General features: G+C 47.1%; 1 protein-coding gene across 4 annotated transcripts in view; it reads left to right on the top strand.

Annotated features, from left to right (window-relative positions):
• Window positions 1–26320, top strand: part of Efcab6 (EF-hand calcium binding domain 6) — a 196484-nt gene that overhangs the window by 90783 nt on the left and 79381 nt on the right. For all 4 annotated transcript variants that reach the window (XR_015735668.1, XM_087899133.1, XM_087899132.1 and 1 more), the window contains 3 exons: window positions 7787–7935; window positions 22967–23077; window positions 25605–25713. Coding sequence is in view for 3 of the 4 variants with exons in the window: in XM_087899133.1 (XP_087755259.1) it covers window positions 7787–7935; window positions 22967–23077; window positions 25605–25713 (369 nt within the window). In the remaining variant the exon portion in view is untranslated. The remainder of the gene's footprint in view (window positions 1–7786; window positions 7936–22966; window positions 23078–25604; window positions 25714–26320) is intronic.

Below are 26320 nucleotides of genomic sequence, written 5' to 3'. Positions count from 1 at the left end.
GAGCCACCTCCTCTGGGCGTCATTCTGAAACTCGGCTCCCCCAGCACCCCTCAGACTGCCAGGGCTTTTCCTCAGGATGCACGGATGGTGCTGACAGTGGCAAAGATAATTTTGTATGTACGTGTGGGGTGTGAAAGTGGTCGTGTGTAGGTGTGGGGTGTGAATGTGGGGGTGTATGTGTGGGGTATGAATGTGGGCGTGTGTAGGTGTGAAGTGTGAATGTGGGCGTGTGTAGGTGTGAGGTGTGAAAGTGGTCGTGTGTAGGTGTGGGGTGTGAATGTGGGCGTGTGTAGGTGTGAGGTGTGAATGTGGGCATGTGTAGGTGTGGGTGTGAATGTGGGCATGTATAGGTGTGGGGTGTGAATGTGGGCATGTGTAGGTGTTGGCTGTGGATGTGTATAGGTGTGGGTGTGAATGTGGGCGTGGGGTGTGAATGTAGGTGTGTGTAGATATGTGGTGTGAATGTGGGCATGTGGAGGTGTGGGATGTGAATGTGGGCATGTATAGGTGTGGGGTTTGAATGTGGGCATGTGTAGGTGTTGGGTGTGAATGTGGATGTGTATAGGTGTGGGTGTGAATGTGGGCGTGGGGTGTGAATGTAGGTGTGTGTAGGTATGTGGTGTGAATGTGGGCATGTGTAGGTATGTGGTGTGAATGTGGGCATGTGGAGGTGTGGGATGTGAATGTGGGGGTATGTGGGAGAGGAGTATGAATTTGGGGTGTGTGGGTGTGGGGTATGAGCAGAGGTGTGAGGTATGAATGTAGGAGTGGGGGTGTAAATATGGGATATATATAGATGTGGGGTGTGAAGTGGAGTATATAGGTTTGGGGTATGAATGTGAGGGTGTGTACGTGTGAGGTGTGAATATGAAAGGTGGTGCGTGTATGGTGTTTATATCTAATAGTGTGTGTTTGCTGTATGTACACATGTGTATATATGTGCACAAGCCTGTGATGCTTGCAGAAGCCAGAGGAAGATGATGGCTGTCTTACTCTGTTGCTTCCTGTCTATTTTGTGACAGGGTTTGTCACTGAAACTGAAGTGCTCCATCTTGGCTAGGTTGGCTGATGGGTGAGGTCTCAGGATCTGCCTGTCCCTAGCTGCAGACACAGTGGTCACAGGCACCCATGGCCATGCTCATGGGTGTGGGGATTTAGCTCAGGTCCTCTTACATTTATAATCACTTTTAACCACTGAGTCATCTCTGGAGCCCAAGAAGTTAATTTGAAGTATGTCCTCTGTGCTGCTCACAGGCGAACTTAAAATACAGAAACCATATAAAGGAATGGTACAACTTGGTCCTGTGGCTGAGTGGGGGTTGGTCATTAGTGAATATACGAAGAGACCTCTTCTTCTAACCTTGGGTTGGGAGTTGGTCATTATCCCTGGCCTCTATATTTAGATTATATATGTGTCTCTTGAAAAATTAAAATTGAGAATTTCCCCTACTGCATCTAAATACCTTGTGAAGGTGCAGCAGTTGGCACAGTAGAGAACTGGTGTCACCATGGGCGGTGAGCATGGGTTAGGAAGGCCATTGCCAATGAGTCAAGCTGTGTCCATGAGTTCAGCCTGTTGTTCTGGTTTCATTCCTGTTACTGTGAGAAATACCCTGATAGGAAGCATCTTGGGGAGGGAGAGGTTTATTTCACCTCACAGTTGCAGTCCATCATTGTGGGGAAGTCAAGGCAGGAACTTCATGCAGGTAGTCACATCATGTCTGCAATTACGAGCAGAGAGAAATTCAGTCATGATGCTCACTTGGACACAGCCTTCTCTCCACTCATACTTAGTCCAGGACGCCCTGCTTAGGGGATGGCACTGCCTACACTGGGCTGCAGTTCAGGACGCCCTGCTTAGGGGTTGGTGCTGCCTACACGGGGCTGAGTCATCCTTATTAATTAACTTAAGACAATCTCCCACAGACAGGCTGACCTGATAGAGACAGCCCCTCACCGAGTGCCTGTAGGTTGTGTCAGGTTGACAGTTAAAGCTGGCCATCACTCATACAGCACAAGGCATTTCAGGGCAGCACGGCATGGGCAGATGGCAGGCTGTTAGTGGTGAAATTATCATTGAGATCATCTGTCAGCCAGACATTTTTGGAGGAAAACTTTTACCCCTCACCAAAACCGATTTCTACACAGAGCAACTATTGTAAACCCGGAATGAACAATGTAGATAAAAAGTGGGGTTTTTTTGTGGTACTGGGCATCAGACCGTGGTGAGCAAGCCCTCTTCCACAAAACTGCAGCTGCAGCCCCAGCCAATGGAACAATTGCAAGTTTGAAGTTAAGGTATCTTTTGAGTATGAAGTAAAGCCTAACAGCTGTGAGGAAAAGGACCAAGTTTGACAGCATGAAAATTTCAAAAAGTATTTCTGAACAGTAAAACTTCATACGAACATGAGATCAGCTTGGCAAATATGAAGACATAAATGACAGATGGATAATAACTGTGTCTTAAGAATGTTTTTTAAATTTTTATTTATGTGTATGTGTTAGCACGTGTGTCTGTGCACCTATGTGTGGGTACCTAAGAAGGCCAGAAGAGGGCACTGGAGTCCCTGGAGCTGAAGTTACAGGTGGTTGTGGGCTGCCCAGTGTGGGAACTGAACTCAGATCCTCTACAAGAGTACAAGTGTTCCTAGTCACTGAGCCATCCCTCCAGCCTCGATAACTGTTTCTAATATACACAGAATTTTGCAAGCTATTAATGTGGCCTTTTCGGTAGGAAAACTAGTGACGAAACACTGACAAAGCCTTGGTGAAAAGAACCGAGAAAGGACACATTCGTATCTACTGATAAATGGGCACAGCTTGCTTTCCCTTCTTGGCAAATAACCCTATTTTCATAAAAACATGACCGTCCCAAAGTATACAATCATCACTAGAGAGTGTGCAAACTGTTCGGGAAACGTGCAGGAACCGAGATGTCACCCAGAGTCCCCACCTAGAGCAGCCCAAGCTGCATTTGGTGACCCCCGTTCATGTTCTTCCTTGTTCGTGGGTAGAAAGATGATTGTGTTACTGAGCAGTAATAGAAAGGATTTTCTAAGGTGACCTTTGATGCCACACTGGGAATGCCGAGGCAGGGGGATGTGAGTTCCAGGCCAACCTGGACCACACAGCAAGGCCTTTTCTCAAAAGAAAAATAAAACAGTCTTTAAAAACATACACTTTTAATTTAAATGTCTGATTTTTACCAGGAGTAAAGCAAGGCTCAATGTCATGTGACATCATGATTAGCCCTCTTCATGGGGTGTCCCACACCAGGTTAAATCCCTGGTGCCTGGAATTACCAACTGAATCTCCACATGACAGGCACTGGTTGTGTGTGGATCTCCAGGTGAGAAGGCCAAGGCAGGAGGAGGGTACACAACTTGCCTGGCAGTCCAGACAGTGTGGCTCTGGGTCCCAGCTGTCACTACCCCTTCAGTATTGTCAATCACAAGTGACAGGAAGACGCCCCGAAACTTTGGGTGTCTGTTTCCCACACAACATATTAAGTCCCTGAAGGGACATTAGCACAGTGAGGGGGATGGAGAAAAGCAGGCAGAGCTGAAGAGGTGGTGATGCTTTTGAAGGGGCTGGCTCGCTGCCGTGGGACTTGATGACAAGTGACAAGTGACTGACGCTGTGTTCCTCCTGCCCAGCCCCCACACCACAGATTTTGCTGTCTATATTGTGTTCTTAGAGTTGGTAATATTTATATTATGTACAGTTATGGTAATCCCCCAGACGGCTGGCCTTTGTTTCATACCCAGATATGTTTGGTGGCCACCAGGGGGGTTCAGTGCTTTCGGGATTTCTGCTTTTTATTTTGATTTAGTTTTTGCTTGGCTGGATTTCACTGTCTGGTAATTTCCTCAAGAAAGGCTCGTGGATACTCTGCTCCTCTTGTGTCCACACCGAGGAGACCATGTGCCTTGTCTGGTTGGGCACGAGCTCTGGTCTGACTGTGTGTGATGATATTGTGCCTCCATGGACGCTCAGCCCCTCTTGTGTCCACACCGAGGAGACCATGTGCCTGGTCTGGCTGTGTGTGACGATACTGTGCTTTCATTTCATCATAACAGTGAGTGTTCTTCCCATGGCCTTCTGGCACCTGCTGTGTTGTGAGGAATCTGAGGTCATCCTGATGGCTCTCTTGGAGCTGATTTGGGTGTCCCCAAATATGTTCTTATGTGTTGACCCTTGAAATGTGAAAAAGTAAAGCTGAGCTTTGTCTTAACTTGGAGCATTTTGATGTCACTTCTTGGAACATGGGTGTACTTTTTAGCTGTCCATCTTCAGGGCTTCACTGAGTCTGCAAATATCTTGGGTCATAACACAAAACCACACACACCTTGTCCCTCCCTCTCCTCCTCCTCCCAGTCCTGCCCTCTTCCCCAGCCCCACTATTCCTAGGTGTCCTTGTATTGGGCCATCTTTGCTCTGATGGCCAGGATGTTTCCTGCTCCAGGTTGCATTAACCCCTTTGTGTTGATATTTCTCTGCTTTAAGATTCTTTCAAGCCCCCTTAGTGCTTGTCTGATTGCCACCTTCCTTTGTTGTTCTGTTTTTGTTTTTGTTTTTTCGAGACAGGGATTCTCTGTATAGCTCTGACTATTCTGGAAGTAGTGTGTTGGCACAGTTGCAAAGCCCTCTGTTTTTACCCTGTTTGTACGTAGGCTATGATCCACCCAAGTTAAGCTGCAGCTGCATTAGCACCTACCAGATGTAGAGTCTTCTGTCATCACCTCCCTCTGCATAGTTGCCTCCCCGCACTCTGTCATCACCCCCTTCCCCCCACATAGTGCCATTGTCACCTCCCCTACAGTATCTCATCATGTCGGTCTCCTGCAAAGCATCTGTGTTACCTCCCCCTACAATGTCTGTGTCACCTCCCCCTGTAGTGTCTGTCACCTCTCCTGCACATTGTCTGTGTCATCTTCCCCTGTAACAGTGTCACCTTCCCCTACTCAGGGTCTGTTATCACCTCCCCCGAACAGTGTCTGTCCTCTTTGTCACCTGCACACTATCTTCGCACAGTGTCTGTCCTCTGAACACTGTGTAGAGCACATGTTCTGTGGTTGCATTTGGGTTGTGTTCCTAGGTCCCACTATAAATGTGTATTTGCATAGCTTGTGGCACACAATGCTGTATGTCCTGGAAATCCCATCCAGGCAGGAAGTTGCTGTCAGTTGATGCTCTAGAACATGGTTCTGTTTTAACTGAAGCATCACCCTGTTTCCCATGATTGCTTGCACGCCCACCATGAGCATATGGAGTTCTGTTCCACAAGCCACCCTACCTGACACAGTTAGACTTGCTAACATTTGCCTCTCTGATTCAGTCTCCCCTAGGAATTTGAGGGTCGTTAGTCTTTTTGCTAAGGCATAGAACATTATTTTATATTTTGGGACTTTTGTTTAGAGTATTTGTTTCCTGTATCTCTACCTTTAGATATGTCTAGAGGCATGTACCAAATCTGTGTTGCCCTCTGGGTCACTATTAGTGAGCAAAGCCTGCCTAGGTGCTTCTGTTTTGAAGTCCTCTAGCCCCGGTGGAGGAGAAGGATGAGAGAGAACACGCACTGCTGTATACACAGCTTTGAGTGCAGAGACAGAAAAGGGTGGGATGCTGGGGAGAGACAGTGGGGTCTCCTTGAGATGGGCATGGGAAGGTGTTCATAGAGCCACTTGTGTCAAGATGGAAGTCGACTGTAACTCTTGCCGGCCCATCAGTGATGTTGTTGCAAGCAAGCCGTGTGTTACCCTAAAGACCAACACTGGTGTACACTAGTTCTTACGAAAATGTTTCAACACACCATTGCTAAGTGATGAAAGCCTCTGTCCAGTCTGAAAGTGTGGCATGTTTGCCATTTGTAAAATCATTTCTGTAGTTAGGACCGCATTGGGAACCTCCAGAGCACAGAGCTGGGGGTGTGAGGTGTCCCATGCCTCTAGTTCCTGTGTGGTTTGCTGAATTGCTTGTATTTTTCTTACACAAAACCTTAGCACTTTAAGTAAACAGTGAGGGTTGTTGTTGTTTTTTGTTTGTTTGTTTGTTTGTTTGTTTTTGAGATTTCAGATGTCACCTAGATGCTCTTTCTGTGTCACTCAATCATTTTCGAGAAGCTCCTAGTCACAACAGAGCATGCTCTGGAAAGCCTTCTTGAAGCCCACAGGCCTTTGAGATGTTAAGATGGATTCTGTTAGCTTAAGGATTTAATCCTCAATCTCCAGAGGCAGAGACAGGCTGATCTCTGTGAGTTTGAGGCTAGCCTGGTCTATGTAGTGAGTTCGGGCTATATAGTGAGTGAGACCCAGTTTCAGAAAAAAATAAGATAGGTTTTATTAGCCCAGTAAATACATGAAGACTACACACACTCTAGCTTCTCTGGGTGAATCTCCCCCTAGGCAGGGGCTCAGTTGAAGCTCTCTCTCATGGAAGAAGTAGGTGAGCTTACTGAAGTTTTTTTTATTCTTTCTTGGAAGCCTAGCCCCCCTCCTTTTTTTTTTTTTTTGATTTGGTTTTAATTTTGGTTTTGGTTTTTTGAGACAGAATTTTTCTGTGTAGCTTTGGAGCCTGTCCTGGAACTCACTCTGTAGACCAGGCTGGCCTCAAACTCACAGAAATTCCCCTGCCTCTGCCTCCTGAGTGCTGGAATTAAAGGCATGTGCTACCACCACCTGACTGCTTAGGCACTTTCTAAGAGATTTGGAATTCTAAAATTTATTTGTGTGTGTGTGTATGTGTGTGAAGTTAGAGAGCGACTTTTGGGAGCTGGTTCTCCTCTCCACCGTATTGACACAGGATCAGTCACTGTGTGTTCCAGGCTCTCTGACCAGTCTCCCCACCTCTGTAGGAGTGCTGGAATCACAAGCACATGCCACAGGATCTGCAGAGGTCTTTCTGTGGGTCTTGTGCATTCCCTTTAATCCCTCCAAGGATTTTCAAGATCCTCACCACTGCTGTGTCTGCTCAGGAGCATTTCCACACCTACTTCTCATTCCCTGGGTGGATGGAGACTCCTGTACTTGTATGTCCTTTTCCAGACACCTAAGAAAGCTGCCTCTTACACCAAATTGATGGTTATTCTATTTTCCATTTAGCAGGAAAAACTGAATTCAGACAAACTGAGATGATTGAAAATAAATATAGTGATCAGCTAATAATAAATAGCAGTGTTCCATAAATGATAAGCAGTGCCCACGGGGTTTTTATGAGTCACGAGGACCAGCTTTGAACCAACTTCATGTATCCTCAGAGTCTCAGGAGAAAGTTGGTTTACTCCTTTATAATCACCCCCCTTTTAAAACCATGATTTATGAGGAGTCCGGTGTCTATTATGTTTATATAATCCTTATATTAATCAATTTCCATGCCGCAAAAGCAACTTCTCTTTTTAATGAAATGCTCCCAGCTTGCAAATCTGATGGCTTGACTTATCAGAAGTGCATGGCGTGGGCTCTCGGTAGGGAATGCTGGAAGCATATTAAGATGCACCGCACTGGCAGAGCCGCGCAGTATTTTTAGTGCTGCAGTCGGAGGTAAAGCCATCGTCCTTGCCGTCCCTCCCTGGGAAACTTGTCAGCTGCAAGCAGGGTGTTGTTTATCGTGGGCTCATCCATTAAACATTTGGGGTTCAGTACACGCCACAGTAACCTTTTTGATCAGTTTTCGGAGATGGAAATGTGGGGAGGTTTAGGTTTAAAAAGAAAAACAAAAGTGCCGTGGTTGGATGGCTCCAGGATGTTGACTTGACTGAGTGCCGCACCCGAATTTTAATTCCTCGCAGCTTTCAAAGTCTTATGAAAAGATCGAAAAAGCCCTGAGCGCAGGAGACCCTTCCAAAGGTGGCTACGTCTCGCTGAATTACCTGAAGGTTGTCCTTGACACCTTCGTATACCAGTTACCGAGAAGGATTTTTATCCAGTTAATGAAAAGGTAAGAATCCGATTGTTTCTTGACAGGTTTCCCCCCAGACATCAGCCAAGACAACACAGAAGAACCTCGTTTATTTTTTATTTAGTGCTTTAAACTTGGTGCCACCGAGATTTCCCCACATAATCAAAGGCAAAGAGAAAGCCCTGCAGATCCACTCTCGAGCTCAATCCCCAGCTTTGAGGGCCCCCAGGCGCCTGCTGGTCACTCCCTTTGTGCCTCTGTTCATTTGCCTCAACTCCGGTGTCTGAGAGACATCGGGCCTCTCATTTCCAGGTGCCTCCAAAAGATGCACACCCTTTATCACGAAGACAGACAGTCTCCAGACAGGACAGAATTGTCACTTACTGATAACTGTCCAGGGTTCGAGTGCAGCTGCTGCAGTTTCGGAGAGTCAGAATGTAAATCTTTCCGCACATCGCTGTTTGCAGCTCGCCTCACATCTTTGTTAGATCTCCGTCGCTGTGATAAAACACTATGACCAAAAGCAACTTGGGGAAGGAAAGCGTTTGTTTCATCTTAAGGTCACACTCCATCACCGAGGGAAGTCAAGGCAGAAGCTAAGGCAGAGGCCGTGGTCTTCCAGGTGGTCTCAGTCTGCTTCCTTAGTGCTCCTAGAACCACCAGCCCTGGGGTGATGCCACCCACGGTGAGCTGGGTCCTCCTACATCAATCAAGAAAATGCCCCACAAGCTTGCCCACAGGACAGTCTGGTGGAGGTATTTTCTCAATTAAAGTTCAATCATCCAAAATGACTCTAGCTTGTGTTAACTTTACATAATACCAGCAAGCACACCTTGATCGCCTGTTCATCTGCAGGCTGCCTTCCACCTGTTCCTTTTATACAAGGCTAGATTAAATGTTCCTTGGAGTTTTCCTACAGCCTGGATTTGGTGGTTATAACCCACAGCACCATTTCCTAGGGTCCCCTTCCCTCCTGCAGCCCCCCACCCGCCCTGAACTGGCACCTCTGAGGACCCATGGCTGTGGCTTTACCTGCTTCAGGGAACACTACTCTACAGATTGGTGAGATGTGTAGGCTGCCGCTCTCCCTGTTCATGTTAGCTGGCACTGTCAATCACACGTAGATCCCATAGTTCCCTAGAGATGGTACGGTGGTAATATTCTGTTGGTTCTTCTGCCATGTTGTGGTGCTTCTGTGATGAGGGTGTGCCATCGCCACAGTTAGATAAGGAAGTCAGGGACTAGGGAGACAGCTCAGCACGTAAAGCACTTGCAACACAAGCGTGAGGACCTGAGTTCAGATCCCCAGAAGACTTGGGAGCATGCATCTGTGACCCAGCACTGATATGGTGAGATGGGAGGACATGGGTCCTGCGAAACTCCCAGACTGTATGCAGCCTTGAGCAGGAGGCTGTCTCCAACACGGTGGAAAGCAAGAAGTGGCACCGGAGTCCTGTGACCTCCACACGTGTGCATAGCCTGCTCACACCCCACACAAATCCAAACAAGACAACAGCAACAAAACCAAGTACAATCCACAAAGAAACACTGTTGCTTGACCTGTGACTGCTTTTCAAAATAGGGAGTTGGTTCACCAGACTCTGCCACAGAGAACAATGGGAATCTTTTTCTTCCTTCCTTCCTTCCTTCCTTCCTTCCTTCCTTCCTTCCTTCCTTCCTTCCTTCCTTCCTTCCTTCTTTCCTTCCTTTCTGTTTAGTTTCTTTTTGTTTTGTTATTTCAAGACAGGGTTTTATTCTCTAGCTTTGAAGCCTATCCAGGATCTCACTTTGTAAGACCAGGCTGGCCTTGAACTCACAGAGATCGACCTGCCTCTGTCTCCCAAGTGCTGGGATTAAAGGAGTGTGCCACTACCGCCCAGTTCCTAATATCCTTTTCCTAATTATTACAAATTCTCAAATTTAAATGTATTTCATATGTTCTAATTCATTATAATTATCTTTCTCTGTCTTCCTCTCTTTCCTTCTTCCTCCTTGTTAATGTTCTCAGACAGGGTCTCACCCTGTAACTTACGCTGGCCTTGAACTTGAAACCTGTTTGCCTCAGCCTCCCGAGTGCTGGGATCACTGGCTGCACCACCATGCCCAGCTTGTTACAGTCCTACTTGCTGAAACTCCATTGTCCTCTCTTGGCTAGTGGGGCTTTTTCATGCTGGTGGACACGTCTTGTTGCTGGTCTCTGAGAGCCTTTTTGCTTTCTGATATGATAAAATGCTCAGTCTCTTCTACCCCTTGCCTGACACCAGGATTGGCCATCTCTGCAAGGAACACCTGTGCCATTTAGGTAGGAGTGTGACATGTAGAGACAAAAATACTGCTCAGAAATAGTCCTGTTTTCTCATCAAAGTCACACAAAGTGCCTCCTCTCAGGGAAGTAAGGCGGAAGCGGATGGAAAGAGTGTCCTGAGGAAGCATAGGCGCACTGCCTTGAGGGGCTGGGTTCATTCTGGGGCACGCTGATGGCACTGTGCATGGCAGAGGGGAACCCCACGGAGGATTTCCAAAGCAAGTAGCTCACTGATCCCAGCGAGTGGCTCAATGGCTCAGAAAACGACTCTGTTGGCAACCAACTGTAGGACTTATTTCTAGGCTATCTGGAGGCCATATAGAGCCCCTTCTCAATCTCAAAATTCATACTAGTAGTTTAATAGGAATAATGGAAACAGCTAGAAGATGCCCCTCCCCCTCACCCCACACTCTCGTTCACACACGTAAGAAACTTTTGCATTTGTAGTCAGGGACACCCACAGTATTGCTTTGATTTTAAAAATAGAAATGACTGTCTTAGACACCTTTCCTATTGGCTTCATATTCTTGGAAATTATCATTTTAATGAATGCATGAAATGTCATTCTGCTAACATTTACCAAGTGCCTTCCTCTGCCAGACACTGGTAGGTGCTAAAAATGATGAAATAGACAATGAATAGATCCCAGCTGGGGTGACCTGCCAAGTGATGAGTACCACAGGCGCATGGGATGAGTATGTTAGAGATGCAGATGGCCGCCATGTTCTCTTGGTAGGGCCTCTTCTTCAGGGACCCAGAGTTCTCTGAGGCCTTTTTTGGTATTCACCCAGAATTCCCAGGGGGAACAGCCCCAGAAACAAGAGCAAAGTGAATGCCCCAGTGTCTGCATCATAATTTATGTATGGGTTGAGCATCTCCAGCCTGAAAATCCAAATTCTGGACTATGGGGACAGCTCAGTGGGTAAAGGTACTTGCTGCTCAAGCCTGATGAATGAACTGCATTCAATCCCTAGAGCCCACCTACAAGTGGGCAGAGAGAACTAACTCTGCAAGGTTGTCCTTTGACCCCTATACATGCCCTGAGGCACACCCCTATCCCACATATACAATAATAAATTTTAGTAAGAAAATCAACATTTTGAAATGATTCTGAATTTGAAACTTTCTGAGCTCTGACGTGATATGCGAGGGTCCCAGTCTAAATGCAGGCTAACAGAACCGTGTCATGTAGCCTCAGGTTTGTCTGTGTCCTGTAGCTTCAAGTCTGTAAGCGTGTATGAAACACATGAATGGTTTGTGTTTAGACTTGAGGTCCCTCCACAGTATTCCCAAACTCTAAACAATCTCAAGTCAAACAGCATTTCAGATATGGTACAGCCACCAGTGTGACACCCACGTCCCTGCGCACAGACCTGCAGGTGTGTGTGCAGCCATCTCACAAGGATCACGAATCGCCAGTCTCCTCTAGCATTTAAACTCTGTGGTGCTTTTCTAACTGTGTTTGTCAGGTGGCCTCTACTGGCCAAGTTTTCGAAAAGGTGATATTTTAGACAGGATTTCACAGCGTTGCTCCGGCTGGCCTCAAACCCATAGTCCTCCTGCCTCAGTCTCCTGGACCCTGCAGTTGTAGCCATGGACTGCTATGCCTAGCTTTCCCAGACTTTTGTTCTATTTTGTTTTGTTTTTAATCTTCTCTTTTCCTTAGTCGAGTTAACAGGAGTCTCATTTATTTAACTTTTCAAAACCCCAAGTCTTAGCTTCACAGTCTTTTCTCTGTCATTTCCTAGACTCAGACGCATTTCGCCTCTGATCTTTGCTGATGATACTGTGCCTGGTGCTCTTTTTAGTGGTTGTTTTGCTTTTTGGTTTAAGATGAACTTGCTGAAGATTGGAGATAATTCTTTTCTCCTTCCCCACCCCCTCTCTCCATGTTCATGTTGCTAAAATTCCTTCTGGTTCCCCCTTCTCCTGAGGTCCCCAGGACAAACAAAGGCACGATTTGGCCAAAGTTCACTCTGGGGAACCAATGAGTGTATCAGGCTTCTTACAGAGCGTAGGTGAGGGTCACATGCAGGGTGTGGGCGTGCCTCCCCTACAGGCAGCACTGGGAAAGCCTTTATCCAGCAGGGGTGAGGGTGTGTGTGTCCCCCGCCCTCCCCCCCCCCCCCCCCCCCCCGCACAGGGAAGGCTTGTCTTCCCAGTACACTCCAGCTCTCCCTGAGGCCGCCTGCAGTCAAGGCAGAGTTACCAACAACAGGTGGTAAGGAGCTGGAGCTCAGGTGAGGGTCTCAGAATCTCCCGCCCTCCATCAGGGCGCAGCCAATGAGCCCAGCTGGGAGAACCTTCTGCAAGCGGGTGCTGCTGGACTCCCCAGGACGGTAGCTGTGTGACTCAGAGGATAGGCTGGCACAGCAGTTCCAGCGCAGGCGCACACATGAGGAAGCCAGAGGGCCGCTTTGGGGAGTCGGTTCTCTCCTTAGGCAGGATCTCTCTTGTTCTGGCCACTGCACAGCACGCTGCATACTGGTCGACCTTCCTGTGGGCTGAGGGCACACATCACCACGTGGAGTTTCCACCCTAGCAGTGTATGTTACCATCACGGACTGTGAGTGTTCCAGTTTCGCTTCCTCTCCCGCATTGCACATTAACGTCATTTTAAATATTGATCATGTATGAGGCGCGAAGCGGTGCCCTGTTATTGTCTTAATTTGTCTTTCTGGGGCTGACACTGAGGTTGGCCGCCTCCAGGTGCCAACCTGCTGTGACTTTACCTCCCGTGGTGGGAATCTTCCTCCTGTCCTAATGGGCTAATGGCCCAAACGGAAGGATTTAAAGTGGATTTTATCACCTTCAGGTTTAATTCTTTATAATCATGTATGCATCCAAAGAGAACCTGTCTGTGTGAGAACTCCCTCAGCTTGCGATTTCCTTTTCATTAACATGATGCTCCAGCGTCTCAAAGTTTGTACTTTAATATAATCAAACACATCCATCTTCTCTTGTTGGATGTCCTCTGTCATTTGGAATTTGTCACTCACTGTTCATGCCCAGCTTGGGCTAGAAGCTCGCTCTAGCCCATGTCTCATTCCTAAAATTAAACACTTGTAATATAAATTGGATATTTAAATTAAATTTTTTTCCAAATTGTTGAATTATTTTCCTGTTGTTATTTGTTAAATTATCATTTCTCTCCATTGTTTTTAAATTGGCTCACCCATAATTATTTTCTCGTGTGTGTGTGTGTGTGTGTGTGTGTGTGTGTGTGAGCTCGCGCATGTGTGTATGTACACGTGTGCCTGCCTGCTCATTGCACAGCAGATGTAGAGGTCATAGGACAACTTGTAGGAGTCAGTCTCCCCTTCCACCATGTGAGTTTGGGTCACCAGGCTGACAGCAAGCCCTGTTACCCTGCTGGTTTTGATTTGCATATCTTAAATCAATTTGTTCTAACCTGTATTCCCTGTACTATTACATCAGTTTAGGTTTCCACTGTGCCCAAACATTTCTCTAGAGCCTGTCTAGAGTGGCTTATCCACTGAACACAGACAACCCATTCATTTTCCATTGTGGCTTTAGAGAGAATGCTGACTCCCCACACTGCCAGTTGTTTGTCCATAACCCTATTTCTTCAGTTTAAATGATGACTGCTAAAGACTTGGGATTAATCCATCATCCCTATGAGGGGAAGCCCTGTTGGGTTTTTATCATGAGCAACCTGTACTGGGGCCTGGACTAGGAATGGAGAGTCACGAGTGCCTGTGAGGAGCAGTGCTGGGATCACTTGGTCCACAAGGTTGCTTTTAGCTGAAGGCATCCTTGACTACTTACTATCTACCCCGGACTCAGAGCATCATGAGAAACCAACATAGTCTCAATTTTCTGATCTTACCAGCATGGTCTGTGTTTACCTGGGCAGATCCTGTCTTGCTTTGTCTACTAAGCACCCATTCCTGAGTGTTCCCAGATACCCCATTCACCGTCCTCCCCCAACCAGATACAAGTGAAAGGCAGTGGCATCGGGTGTCTTGGTTAGCAGACTCTGTCCCGCCTAGAGCATCTGCAACCATCTCCTGCCCAGCAAAGGTGTTTCCTTGTGTAAATAATCAGAATCACTGGACCAACCCAACAATACTCAAGCATGTGTCCCTTTGTTATCGGTGGCATAAGGCTCGGTAGCTTTTTACTTTAAAGGGACTATTCTAAGACCCTCAATCCTTAGGCACTTTCCAGGATGGTGGACCTTCATGGCATCCTCTCCACCTCTTTGAACTCAGGTGTCTCGTTACAGCCTCCAGGGTAATTTTTCCTTCATTCAATGATCCTTACTTCACAGAGTACAGGAGACGCAGAGCAACCAAAGCAGAGAAGTTTGCTTTGTGACCTTACCAAGGCATCTTAGAGAACAGGCAAAAGTGGCCGGCAAATCTGAGCTGGCACAAAATGATGGTTTTCTACTCGTAATCAGACCTCTCTTCCCCATCATGAGACGCACTATGAGGTACAATCTTCTCAGTGTCTAGCGTGCCCCCTCCCCAGATTCCTTATCATATTGGTTCAGGTCACGAAACCTTTTCTAACACACATCCTGGGCCTTGAGAGTCCCTCTGTTTCTGACCTGTGACCTGTCCCATAGCAAACTGCCTGTAACCTAGGGCAAACTGGCAGAGCTTAGAGAAGTAGGTGCTGGCTTCCCGCTAGGGAAGATGGGCCCAGTGCCTTCTGCTTACCATGACTCTCTGAGGAGCTCTAGTGCACCTCATACTGAAAATGGCCCCCACCATGATTCATTTCTTACAAGTGTTCAGGGTGACGGCTGTGCCGCATGAGAGCAAGGCATCACTGTGTGAGTGTCAGGGTCCCTTCACATTTTGTTCCCACAAATGCAGGTGGGTCAGCAGTTCCAAGGTGACGTGAAAGTCTGCCTTTGCTGTGAGGCACTGGGAAACTGCCAGTCGCTCTGTCCACAGCGGCACAGGTGATGTCAGCGTCTCGTGGACCCTCCATGTGTGATTGCATCATCACCTCAGTCCGCATCCAGTGATCCACAGTCATTGTCCCAGGCCCAAGGAGCTCCTGCATTGGCCAACCAGGTGTCTTCAGTGGACACGTGCTGGGAATCAGCCCAAGTCTTTTCTCTTCAGCAGCTGCTCCGGTCTTCCCTGGCCCAAGGAGGGCACACAGGGAAGCTGGATGCATGCATGCATTTTCTGGTAGGAGGTGCCGTTCCCTGTGGGCCCATCCTGTCCCTGTTGCTCTCATCTCGTGCGCAGTCAGTGCAAGGCTTCACACTGACAAACGATCCAGATCTTCATGACATATTTTGGAGCCGGTGAAGCAACTACAGGATAAGCCTATAATCTCAAGGGGCCTGCAGGGAAATGAATTTGGCTTTCACCCATCACCTCTGTGAGCCTCTGCTCATAGCCAACAGACCTTGCTGGTTCTATGGCTTTCCATGGCCATCACCCTTGCTGTGTCTTTTCATGACCATCACCGCCCTGCTTGCTGACATCCCAGCTGCCTAGAGTGTCCTTAGTACAGTCACCTTGGTCCATGGTGGACAGACCTGCCTGGCTTGAGTGAGATGGCCAGGAGTATCTGGACAAGGCTTGGAGGAAACTCAGTTGTAGCTTTGGCTGTTTTATAAGCTTGCTCTCCATGGGTATCCAGAGGCATCCTTGACCCAGGAACTCTGGGTCTGAGTGCTAGGCTGTCTGTTTCTTGAGCAAAGGCCACAAATTTCTACATAAAAGGGTCAGTTCTGGCATCTATTCCTTCCGACTGGGGCTTTCTGTGTAGATATCCAGAGCCAAGCATACATGGATGCACTTAGGTCTTACCTAAGTACCCTGTGATCCCTCTGTTATGGCCAGAAATCCTCATATGCATGAGCATCCAATCATTTGGTGTTGTGTGGTGACTTCCTTAATCTACAGCTGTAGGAGTGCTCCAGTAGGAGCTTGGGTTTTGGCAAAGAAACGTGGTCTCTGTCCTGACAGTGAAACCAAGCAATACACACCGTGGTTGCCTCTCATCTCATGCTCAGGTATCAGAAAACCTGGGAGTGGCCAGAGGATGGGCCACATGGCAACTGGTCTGAGAGCAAAGAGCAGGGAAGCTGGAGGGGCAGGCAGAAGGTCTGTCTACACCTAGAACACTGACCACTCTGGTTTCCCTGTGCAGGGAAGGGTCTTCCAGCCTTGCCGTGTGTATGAAGGGGCTTGGTGGAGTTGAAGGCAGGAGAGAGAACGGGTGATGCTCATTAGAACGAAACCACAGTTTCTGCCAAGGTCAGCAGTACAGGTGTAGATTGCCTAGCACCCAGACTGTGTAGCTGGTTTAGTAGGCAGGAGACACAGACAAGGCCACCCTTGGGTGTCAGTAACTAGAGAGGGAAAGCAGGACAAAGTCCAAGTTTTAGGTGCTAAAGAGGGGACAGAGGCAGCCATGGAGGTCCTGGACTCTCCTTTGGCCGTCCTCCTCCTGCCCTCATCACTGTTGTACCTGTGCTGCATTCTCCTGCTGTGTCATCCTTACAAAGACCCTGGGCCCACGTGACTAGTTCCTGTTCTTTGTCCAGCCATGCAATTTTGAGCACAGTGTGATGCATCCAGTGTTTCCTCTTCTTCTGCATGGGGGATGCATCTGATGTCCTGAGTCCCCACCCTGATCCGGACGGGAGGGAAAACACAGGGAGCTGTGTTGGCTCTCATGTCAGGAGCCAGAGCAGGGGTTGCATGGGGCAGTAAAGGATCCATGAGTGCTGGAGAGAGGACTAAAGCCAGGTTCAGGAATATGTCCCGTGGTCTGTGTGTACAAGACCCAGGGTTTGATCTGCAGCCCCGTGTAGAGGGTGCAATCTCTTAGTGACTCAGGTTCATAGTGCTCTCCATGGAAATTCTAGGGAAAGTATGGTCTGTTTTTGAAAGCTGTGTTTATTCATGTTAGTTAGAAAGCCATGTGTGTTCCAAAAGGAAAACAAGGAAGCCATAAAGGAAAAAGTAGATGACCTGGGCTCATAATAGCTAGTGAAAGACGCTGCTAATATAGTCAGAAATAGTGCTGCTAATCTCATCAGAGGTTGCCCCTGCTAATAAAGCCAGAGATAGCTGCTGCTAATACGTGTTCTACGTCATTTCCGAATCTGTGAGTACACACATGTACACGTACGTTCTCTCATGTATTTGTAGCTGGAAACATCTGAGGTTTAATTATGGTCTGTTTTCTCAAAGACTGTTGCATCTGAAGCTTTCTCATTCTATTTAAAAAACTGAAATGCATTTTGTCATCCCTCAAGTCAAAGGGGCTTGAACCATTTTAAGGTATATCTCACATATTGCTGAAATGCACTGCAGAAAGGTGTTAATTTATTCTTACAGGGGAGGCTCGTGAGAGCATTTTGGCAGGCATTTAACACCGGGGCTTTGGAATCCTTGCTAATTGATAGTCAGCAGCATAGTTTCTTGTTTTGATTCTCCTGTTCTTCATTTAGTTTCTCTCTCTCTCTCTCTCTCTCTCTCTCTCTCTCTCTCTCTCTCTCTGTGTGTGTGTGTGTGTGTGTCTGTCTGTCTGTCTGTCTCCCTCTCCCTTCCTTTCTTCCTCCCTCCCCTCCCATGTGTATGTGTAGGTCATAGGGCAACTTGTAGGCATTGGTGTCTTCCTTCCATTTCAGAGATTGAACTTGGGTTATCAGGCAGCAAACACCTTTCCCCTCTGAGCCCTTTCATTTGTCCATTGTTTGATGATGTGGGAGGTCCTTCTGTATATGTGTTGTTTTTATTGGTTGATGAATAAAGCTGTTTTAGCCAATGGTTTAGCAGAGTAATGCCAGACAGTAAATATGAACAGAGATATAGAGAGAGTAGGCAGAGTCAGAGAGATGCCATGTAGCTGCCAAAGGAGAAAGACACCAGAACATTACTGGTAAGCAAAAGCCTGTGGCAATACATAGCTTAATAGAAAGGGGTTAATTTAAGATGTAAGAGCTAGCTAGAAATACACCTGAGCCATCAGCCGAATAGTACTGTAATTAATATAGTTTCTGTGTGATTATTCTGGTCCGGGCGGCCGGGAAACGAGAGTGCAGTCTGTGTTTACAGTTTTCCGTGAAAAAATATTTATGTAGCTACTTTTAAAGCGTGTTCTTGGGCTTTGTTTACTCTGTGTGTTTGCCCTCTTTCCCCTAGCCCTGTTGAAGTGTGACTTCTATGCCGTTCTCTGGTGTGTAGTGTGACAGGTTTGGGCAAGGGTGCATTGTGCCATTGCTCCCTCAGTTGAGATAGACAGCTGTGGTTTTTACTCTTGTCCTTTGTAATCGGCCACCTGCTCTTACCACCACACACACACCAATTACATGTGTTTTTAAAAGGGTTTCTTTTTAATGATGTTATTGTGGGGGGTAGGTGTATGCACATTGATACAGTGCTTTTGGGGGCTAGAAGAAGGCGTCCGATCCCCTGGGGCTCGAGTTAGAAGTGGTTGTGAGCCTCTTGATGTGGGTGTGGGAACCAGACTTAAGTCCTCTGACAGAGCAGCAAGCACTCTACCAGCTGAGCCATCTCTCCAGGACTAAAAGACAGAAACATCTTAAACATGAATTATTATTTTTTTAAAAAATCACGTTTCTGGATGTGGTGATGCACATCTTTAATCCAAGCATTTGGGAGGTAAAGACAGAGGCAGATAGATTTCTGTGGGTTCCAGGCTAGCCTGAGACAGTGAGACTGTCTCAAAAAAAGTTACAATTCCAACCATTTGTGGCTAATAGTTAGAAATATAAGTGATTTATTATTATTATTATTATTTTATCTTACGTTTATGAGTGTTTGGCCTCCAGGTATGTCTGTGCACTACATGTGTACCTGATGCACGTGGAGGTCACAAGAGGGTGTCAGATGCCCTGGAACTGGAGTTACAGACGATTGTGAGCCACCATGTGGTACTGGGAATTGAACCCAGGTCCTCTGCAAGAGCAGCCAGTGCTGTTAACCACTGAGCTGGTGTTTTTCTGACACAGAAATATACAAGTGAAAATGTTCATTAAGTCTGAGTAGTGTGTTTTTAGTGAGGTTGCTGACTTACTTTGTAGACGCCTGATATTTTCTGAGTCTGACGGTCGCAGGTCCTGGGAATGAAGGCCTCTCACTGCCACAGTGTCCGCAGTGCCCGCAGTGCCCACAGTGCCCACAGTGCCCGTGGCTCTCCTCTCTTTCCTGCCTCACTGCACTGGCTTGGGCAGTTTTCGCTTCTGTCGTCCTTCTCCCTGGCTTCCAGCTTTGTGCACATCAGGTCAGCCATGGGCTTTCTATAGCAGTCCTCCTTGCATTAATAAGGAATTCCTTTTCTCTTCCTTGTTTGCCAAAAGCTTTTCCTTTTACTGCGCGTGTTGAATTTTGTCACGTTCTGTTCTGTATGAGTATGGCCACCGTGTAGCTTTTCTACACCAGTCTACTAAAGAAAACACAATGTGAAATGAAAATACAGAATGCTGATAACTTACATAGGGTTCTCTAAGGGAACTGAGCAATAGAATGAGCTTCTGTTGAAAGGGGATTAGGCCAGCTTGCACAGTTTGGTCTGAGTAGTTCAGCAATGGCTGTCTTATGCCAGAGATGCCAAGAACTTGGTAGCCGCTCAGTTCATGAGGTCGGGTGGCTCAGAAGTCCACACTGTGACTGTGGGCCTGGAGCATTCCTGGAGAGCCATTATCCTACACAGAGGTTTTGATGGCTGATGCCGTCATGGCTGGAGCAGGAGCCAGGGCATCAGTTCCAGTACTGGGCTAAAGTGTCCCTCAAAGTGGTAGAGGAATACCAATAGTTAGCTCTCCTGGAGGTGGTCCCTTTGTTTTCTCAGGGACTGGCTGGACAGAGCTCCCACTTGGGGCAGCCAGGTATAGAAAAAGATCTAACAATTGTTCATGTGATTGATGACTTGTCTGCCACAGTTCAAATTGTTCAAAGAGGGAAAAAGCACAAAAGGAAGCACATCAAGGTGTGTGTGTGTGCATGTATGTATGTATGTATGTATGTGTGTGTGCATACATCATAGGTTAAACACGCAATTAACATTCTCAGAAGTGCTTAACTTTGAACAGAGACTCTTAGTGAGGGCTGGATCTCCCTCGATCAAGCCAACCAGTAACCCTCGTCCCACATCCCTACCCTCTGTGACCAGCCAGGCATCAGCTGTCCAGTGTCTGGTGACAAAGATGGCATTTCTGAAGTGGACTCTTGCTGCCCCAGAGGCCAAGCCTGTTGCCACAGCGGGCACAAGTCAGTTGGCAGAAGGTAGGGCTGGCAGCGAACAGATCTCCTTGCAGTGGGCTAGTGAATGGGAGTGCAGCATGGGCTTTCTCGTCCTGAAGCAGCCTTGTGGCGGATTTAGATGCGGTTCGTGCAGTAGGCGGTGACCATGGACTGGTGGACACCTCATCACCAGGGGAGGGTTGGGGCCGAATGATACTCAGGATCTTAATCCCCTGGCCACAGATGCTTCCAGGTCTGCAAAGTTCTGGGACGAAGACAGTCACTTCTTTAGGTTGTTCTTGTCAGGCAGTGGGCAGGTGTGAGGGGTGACAGTCCTCAAGGTATTTTTGTAGACAGGAGTGAAAGAAAGCACCCAGGGCTGAGTGAGATTAATCACTACCAGAGTGAGGCCGGGTCGCCTGGCTCAGCTTTAGAGCCATGGCAGGCAGGTGTCTTCATCCTACTCTGGTGCTGCGGGCAGGCTCGGAGCAGGCCCAACCCCCTCTAATCCCTGTTCTTTAAAATATCATCTATGTAAGCCAGTGTTCCTCAACCTGTGACTCCTGACCGCTTTAGGGTTTAAATGACCCTCTCACGGGGTTACCTAAGACCATCAGAAAACACAGATATTTACATTACATTCCATAACAGTAGCAAAATTACAGTTATGAAGTAGTGGTGATGATAATTTTATGGTTGGGGTCACTACAATGCGAGGAACTGTACTAAAAGGTCGCAGCACAAGGAAGACTGAGAACCACCGATGTAGGCCAAGCATTCAAGGTTTTCAGTCCAGTTTCCATGCAGATTTGTAAAGCAAAGCAGCCTGCCTCATGCTGCCCTTGGCCTCTCGGATGTGATGTTTCTGTGTGGGTTCTTTGTCCTCCTGTGTTGGGGGGATGTGTGATACTAGTGTTTGACCCACCAGGAAGCAGAGGCTTGTGACCACACACTTGCGTGTTGCCCACCTTGCTCTGCATCTGTTGTCTTTATCCGTTCAGAGCCTCCTTGGCTGACACTGCTGTGGTTTCACCGTGAGCAGTTAGAAAGGAAGCCACTTGTCGAAGGTCTCCACGTGAGCAAGCGAAGGGACAGAGATCTGCACTTCCTCTCATTTTAGGATGTCCCCACTGGCATCTTTAACTCCATGATTTGGGGCACTGACTCACAGGACCATGTCAATTTAGAAGTGCACGTTTGACCAATTTTCAGTTATTTCTTCTTACTAAAGCTGTAATTATGCTGTCAGGTCAGTGAGACTACCTGGAGACAGTCTCACAGCAAACTCCTGAGTCTTTGTCTCTTACAGCCTTTCCTCCTCCTCTTCCGCAATGTTCCCAGAGCCGTAGGTGCAGGAGTTGGCTGCCTACACATGCGCTGACCAAGGACAATAGGCATGCCAAAGTGGACAGGAGAAAGACCACGAGGCCTCAACCCTACAGACAGCTAAGGGATGCTGAGAGTGGGAGAAACACTCTTCCCCAGGGAGGAGCACACAAATTGCTTCTCCAGTACCAAATGGTCAGCCCTGAAAGCATACATTAAAGTAACATTCCACAGAGGGAGCAGGTTATATTTAAGAATGTATGTGTATTTGCATGTAACAACTTCTCGTGAACAAAAAAGAAGTCACGAACTTGAAAGAGAGCAAGAAAAGGTTTGGAGGGAGGAGTAAGGAAAAGGAAATTTTGTAATACTAGTCTCAAAAATAAATAATTAAAAAAAGCTTTGTGTATCACTTTATGTTGCTGCCATGGCAAAGACCTTAAGCCCAGTGCCTCCAGTGCTGTGAACACCATCCCAGTGTGTGGCAGGAGATGCCCAATGCAGGGCTTAGTGGGCTGAGGTATAGTTATGAGCGGGACCCCTGGAAGTCCAGGCTTTTCCAGCTCCTGCGGCCCCATACATGTGCTGGCTCCTGACTTCTTAGCCACAGCGCCCCACACTGCCTGTCAGTGGCTCTTTCCATGTCTAAGGAAGGGTTCATGTGCTGGTGTTGGGCCAACCATACAATCAAAGCCTACCCTTGTTATAGTTATCGTTATATATTTATTTATTTTGCAGGGCTGGGGATTAAATCCAGGGCCTTGCAAATGCTAATTAAATACCTTGCCACTGAGCTATCCCCCCCCCAAGCCTGCAGGGTCTACCCAGAACCACTGTACCTTCCTCTCTGCCATATACAGTAAACAATGACAGGCTAAGGTCACCAACACTTTAAAAGCCATCAGCCTGCCAACCAAGGTCATTGAATTCTTCAAGTAATGAGTTCAAAAATATTATCTTGTGAAGATCAGAATTTAACTAATGCCCTTTGTTTCTTTCTGCAGAACTTGCCACCGCTGACAGAATATGGCAACACCGGGTGCTAAGACCTGATTTCCCCTTGCTTTTAAAGACTCAGTCTGTGGTGCTATTTTACAAAATGACTTTGTTTGCCATAGATTCGAAACTTCATATAAATTCATAGCAGCTGGTTTCGACTCAACATTAAGTATCTAATCCATGGGGTATTATAGGAAAAACTGTTTAATATTGTTGTTTTCGTTTCATGCAGATTTGGACTTAAAACCACCACGAAAGTCAATTGGAAGCAGTTTTTAACAGCATTTTATGAGCGGCAGGGGTTGGAAGTCAGCAAGGCAATTCCCCAGAAGAAAAGAAGCAGGTATGGTTAAAACCAGTTTACAAACCACAGTATGCATTAGGTTGGAGAACATGTGGATTAGATTCTTTCATTCATTCAATGACCAACTGTCTCCACTGACTAATTGTGAAGTTTTACCTAGCTTTTTAGAGTCTAGAAATCATTTTGCATTCACTTTTTTTTTTGGCTTTAAGGTTCCTTAAACAGTAGGGATGGATTCTCGTTCCAGTTTCCAGAGGGAAAAGAGCCCGGGTAATACCAGTGGGGCCACATGCCCAGAGCTTGAAGGCTCCTCCGGCACACACAGCACCTGCTTACCGGGGTCCCTCTACTCCCAGTGTGTCCCCGGGAGACCGCGCGCAAGCTCACACTTGCTGTGTGTTTCACGGGAAGGGAAAGAACCTGTTTTCCTGTTGCTCTGCTAGCAATGTGGCCGTCTTGGGAGTTTCTCGCCTCGGGCAGCAGTGTTTGTTCCCTGCTAATGTGTGTTGTAACTTCTAACTGAAAGTTGTAGTGGCAACTCAGAAATGCAAAATAAATAAAGGACTAAGATGCCACTTCAGAATTTAGACTTTATCTCCAAGGAGTCTCTTGTTTAACTTCCGTGTGATCTTTATTGATTACCACATATGAGCCGTGAAGAAAATAGACAGTGTTTTGTTATGTTTTATTTTGTAACAAATATATAATTTCATCAAGTGCATTGAGAGTGTTTGGCCCTAGTGCAAAGGAAAATATACTACAGAGTTAGTTCTCACTCTGCTTTCCTGGGGCCTGTCCCACCTGAGGACCCAGGGATATTTAATGACCATATGGCTATCAGCTTTGCAGGTGTTCAGAGCCCTGCTCTACTGTGAGGAAGCAGCTGTGAGCATGTGTCTGAGGAGGCAGGTGCTGTGAGCATGTGTCTGAGGAGGTGCTGTGAGCATGTGTCTTGAGCAATTACTTCCATTTTTCTACAGTTTTCTTGTCTGATAGCACCTTGTCTAAGGCTTTCCAAGATAAAAATTAAAGTTTTATTTATTTGTGGCATTTTTTTTTAAGTTAGAGACAAGGTCTCATTGTGTGGTCTAGGCTGACCTTGATCTTATCATCTTCCTGTGTAGGATTATGGGTGCCACCACATCTCCCTGCTGGTTCTCATTAGGTTTGAAGCAGCCGTCCTCCAGTGGGGACATAGTGCTCCGCAGGAGGCTCATGGCAATATCAAAGGACATTTTTGATTGTCATGGTAGAGGAGACGATGTGTAGTGAAGTCTATGGTAGGGAGGCCATAGGTATGGTAGGCGCAAGAGGTGTTCCCACAATGGAGAAGGGCCTGTCACTGTGCCTGATATCCATGACAATAGACCAAGGGGGATAGCTTGCCCAGTATGTGCTTGTGCCAATAAGGTTCTGACTTTCGCGACACCTCTTCCATGAGGCACAGAGCCAGAGCATAGTTCTAAGATGGGGTGGCAGGTGTGCTGTCGCAGAGCTGACTAGACAAGAGTATCAAATCTCCAGTAAGTGTGAGAGTGGCCCCATACAGGAACCACCCACTGTCACGTCCTATCTCGTGAGAATAGGAGATATCTATTAAGTACTGAGGAAAGGGAGGCCCATGACTGAGTTTTATTACAAGGTATCTAATTTTTCCATTGCTGTAACAAAACACCATGACCAAGGTAACTTACAAAAAAAAGCATTTATTTGGGGCTCATGGTTGCAGATGGTTAGAGTCCATGACCATCATGGTGGGGGGCATTGCAACAGGCAGGCAGGCAGACAGGCATAGTGCTGGAGCGGTAGCTGAGAGCTCACATCTTTATCCACAAGTAGGAGGCAGAGAGAACTAACTGGGAATGGTATGGAATTTTTTGAAACCTCAAAGCCCACCCACAGGGACACACCTCCTCCAACAAGGCTACACCTTCTAATCCTTCCCAAAAAGTTCAACCAACTGGGGACCAAACACTCAAATATATGAGTCTGTGGAGGCCATCTTTATTCAGAACACCACACAGGGGTCTGTGTCTCCCTTCTGATGGGAATTTACAAGGAAGCCTTAGCTCTCAAAGTGGATGACCATGGCCTCCAAGAGCACTGGTATGGTCGATGGAGCTTCAAGGTCAGAGGTAAGAAAAGACAAGAAGTCTTGAGGGTGCAAGTGGCCATGCCATAGTCACTGGAGGACAGAGTCTGGGACGTCCCATGCCCTCAGCTGCAGGACCCATGTGCTGCAGCTTACTGCCTGCCCCACAGTCCTGGTGGCCAGCAACCTCTGATTTCCTTCCTGGTCTTTTTGTGAGATCAAATTTCTGGGTTTGAAAGATGTCTGACCAGGGTTGCTCAGCATCAGGGGCAGCAGGAGGAGCAGGAGGGCATAGCTAAGAGATGGCTGTGCACATCTTCTCTAGGACAGTTCTCGGTCATACATCTTCCACACCTAGTAGCAAACGGGCCTGCAAATTCCGTACTGTAAGAGTGAGTTAGAGCATTTGCTTTTTGCAAGAGCGAGTCCAAGGGTGCAATATCCTTCCTAGTTTTCTTCTGCTCCTCTTTGCAGCGGTGACTCGAGAAACCAGTCTCGCAAGGAAAATATCATCAAGAAGTTATTCAAGTCCTCGGAGGAGCGCTACACAGCCCTGAAGAAGGCCTTGCTAATTATCAGCACGGTAAGAGCCTGGACCCTTCTCTGGAAAGATCCACATGCAGTAGGAAAAGTCACACTCAGTGTGTCAGTCAGGAGGCTACATCTTGTTCATCAGGACAGGGTAACCAAAGAGGCCAAGTCGACAAGCATGCAGACATTGGAGTTCTCATACACTGGTGATGGGAATGGAAACTGGTTCAGCGGCTCTAAAGAACAGTAATTCCATACCTAGGTATCAGCCAAGAGAAACAGAAACACAGCCTCACAAAGGTGCATGTATAAATGTTTCAAGAGATGCTGTCCATTATGTTCTAACTGGAAATGACCCAGACACAGATAAGTAGTCTGTGGCATGTCTATGTGACATGTCCTTAGTATCCCTGTCAGGAATGAAAAGGAAGGGGATGCTAGGAGTGAGAGGGAACACAGATGTTCAGGAGACGGGATTGGGGGTGACGCAACTACCCCAGTGTCCGTGATGGTGGCCATGCAATGCTGGGCACACATCAGAAGTTAGTAAGGAAGTTGTCAGTGATTCCGATTTGGATGTTTAAACACTAATTATCATTCAAAAACCAAACCATAAACAGGCATATTTAGTCCAATTACCGCAGAGAACCTGTCTCCCA

Source organism: Myodes glareolus, chromosome 19, assembly GCF_982192425.1.
Source record: "Myodes glareolus chromosome 19, mMyoGla1.1, whole genome shotgun sequence".
NCBI lineage: Eukaryota > Metazoa > Chordata > Mammalia > Rodentia > Cricetidae > Myodes > Myodes glareolus.
Note: the sequence above shows the minus strand (reverse complement) of the source record. Positions and strands in the feature narration are given on the sequence as shown.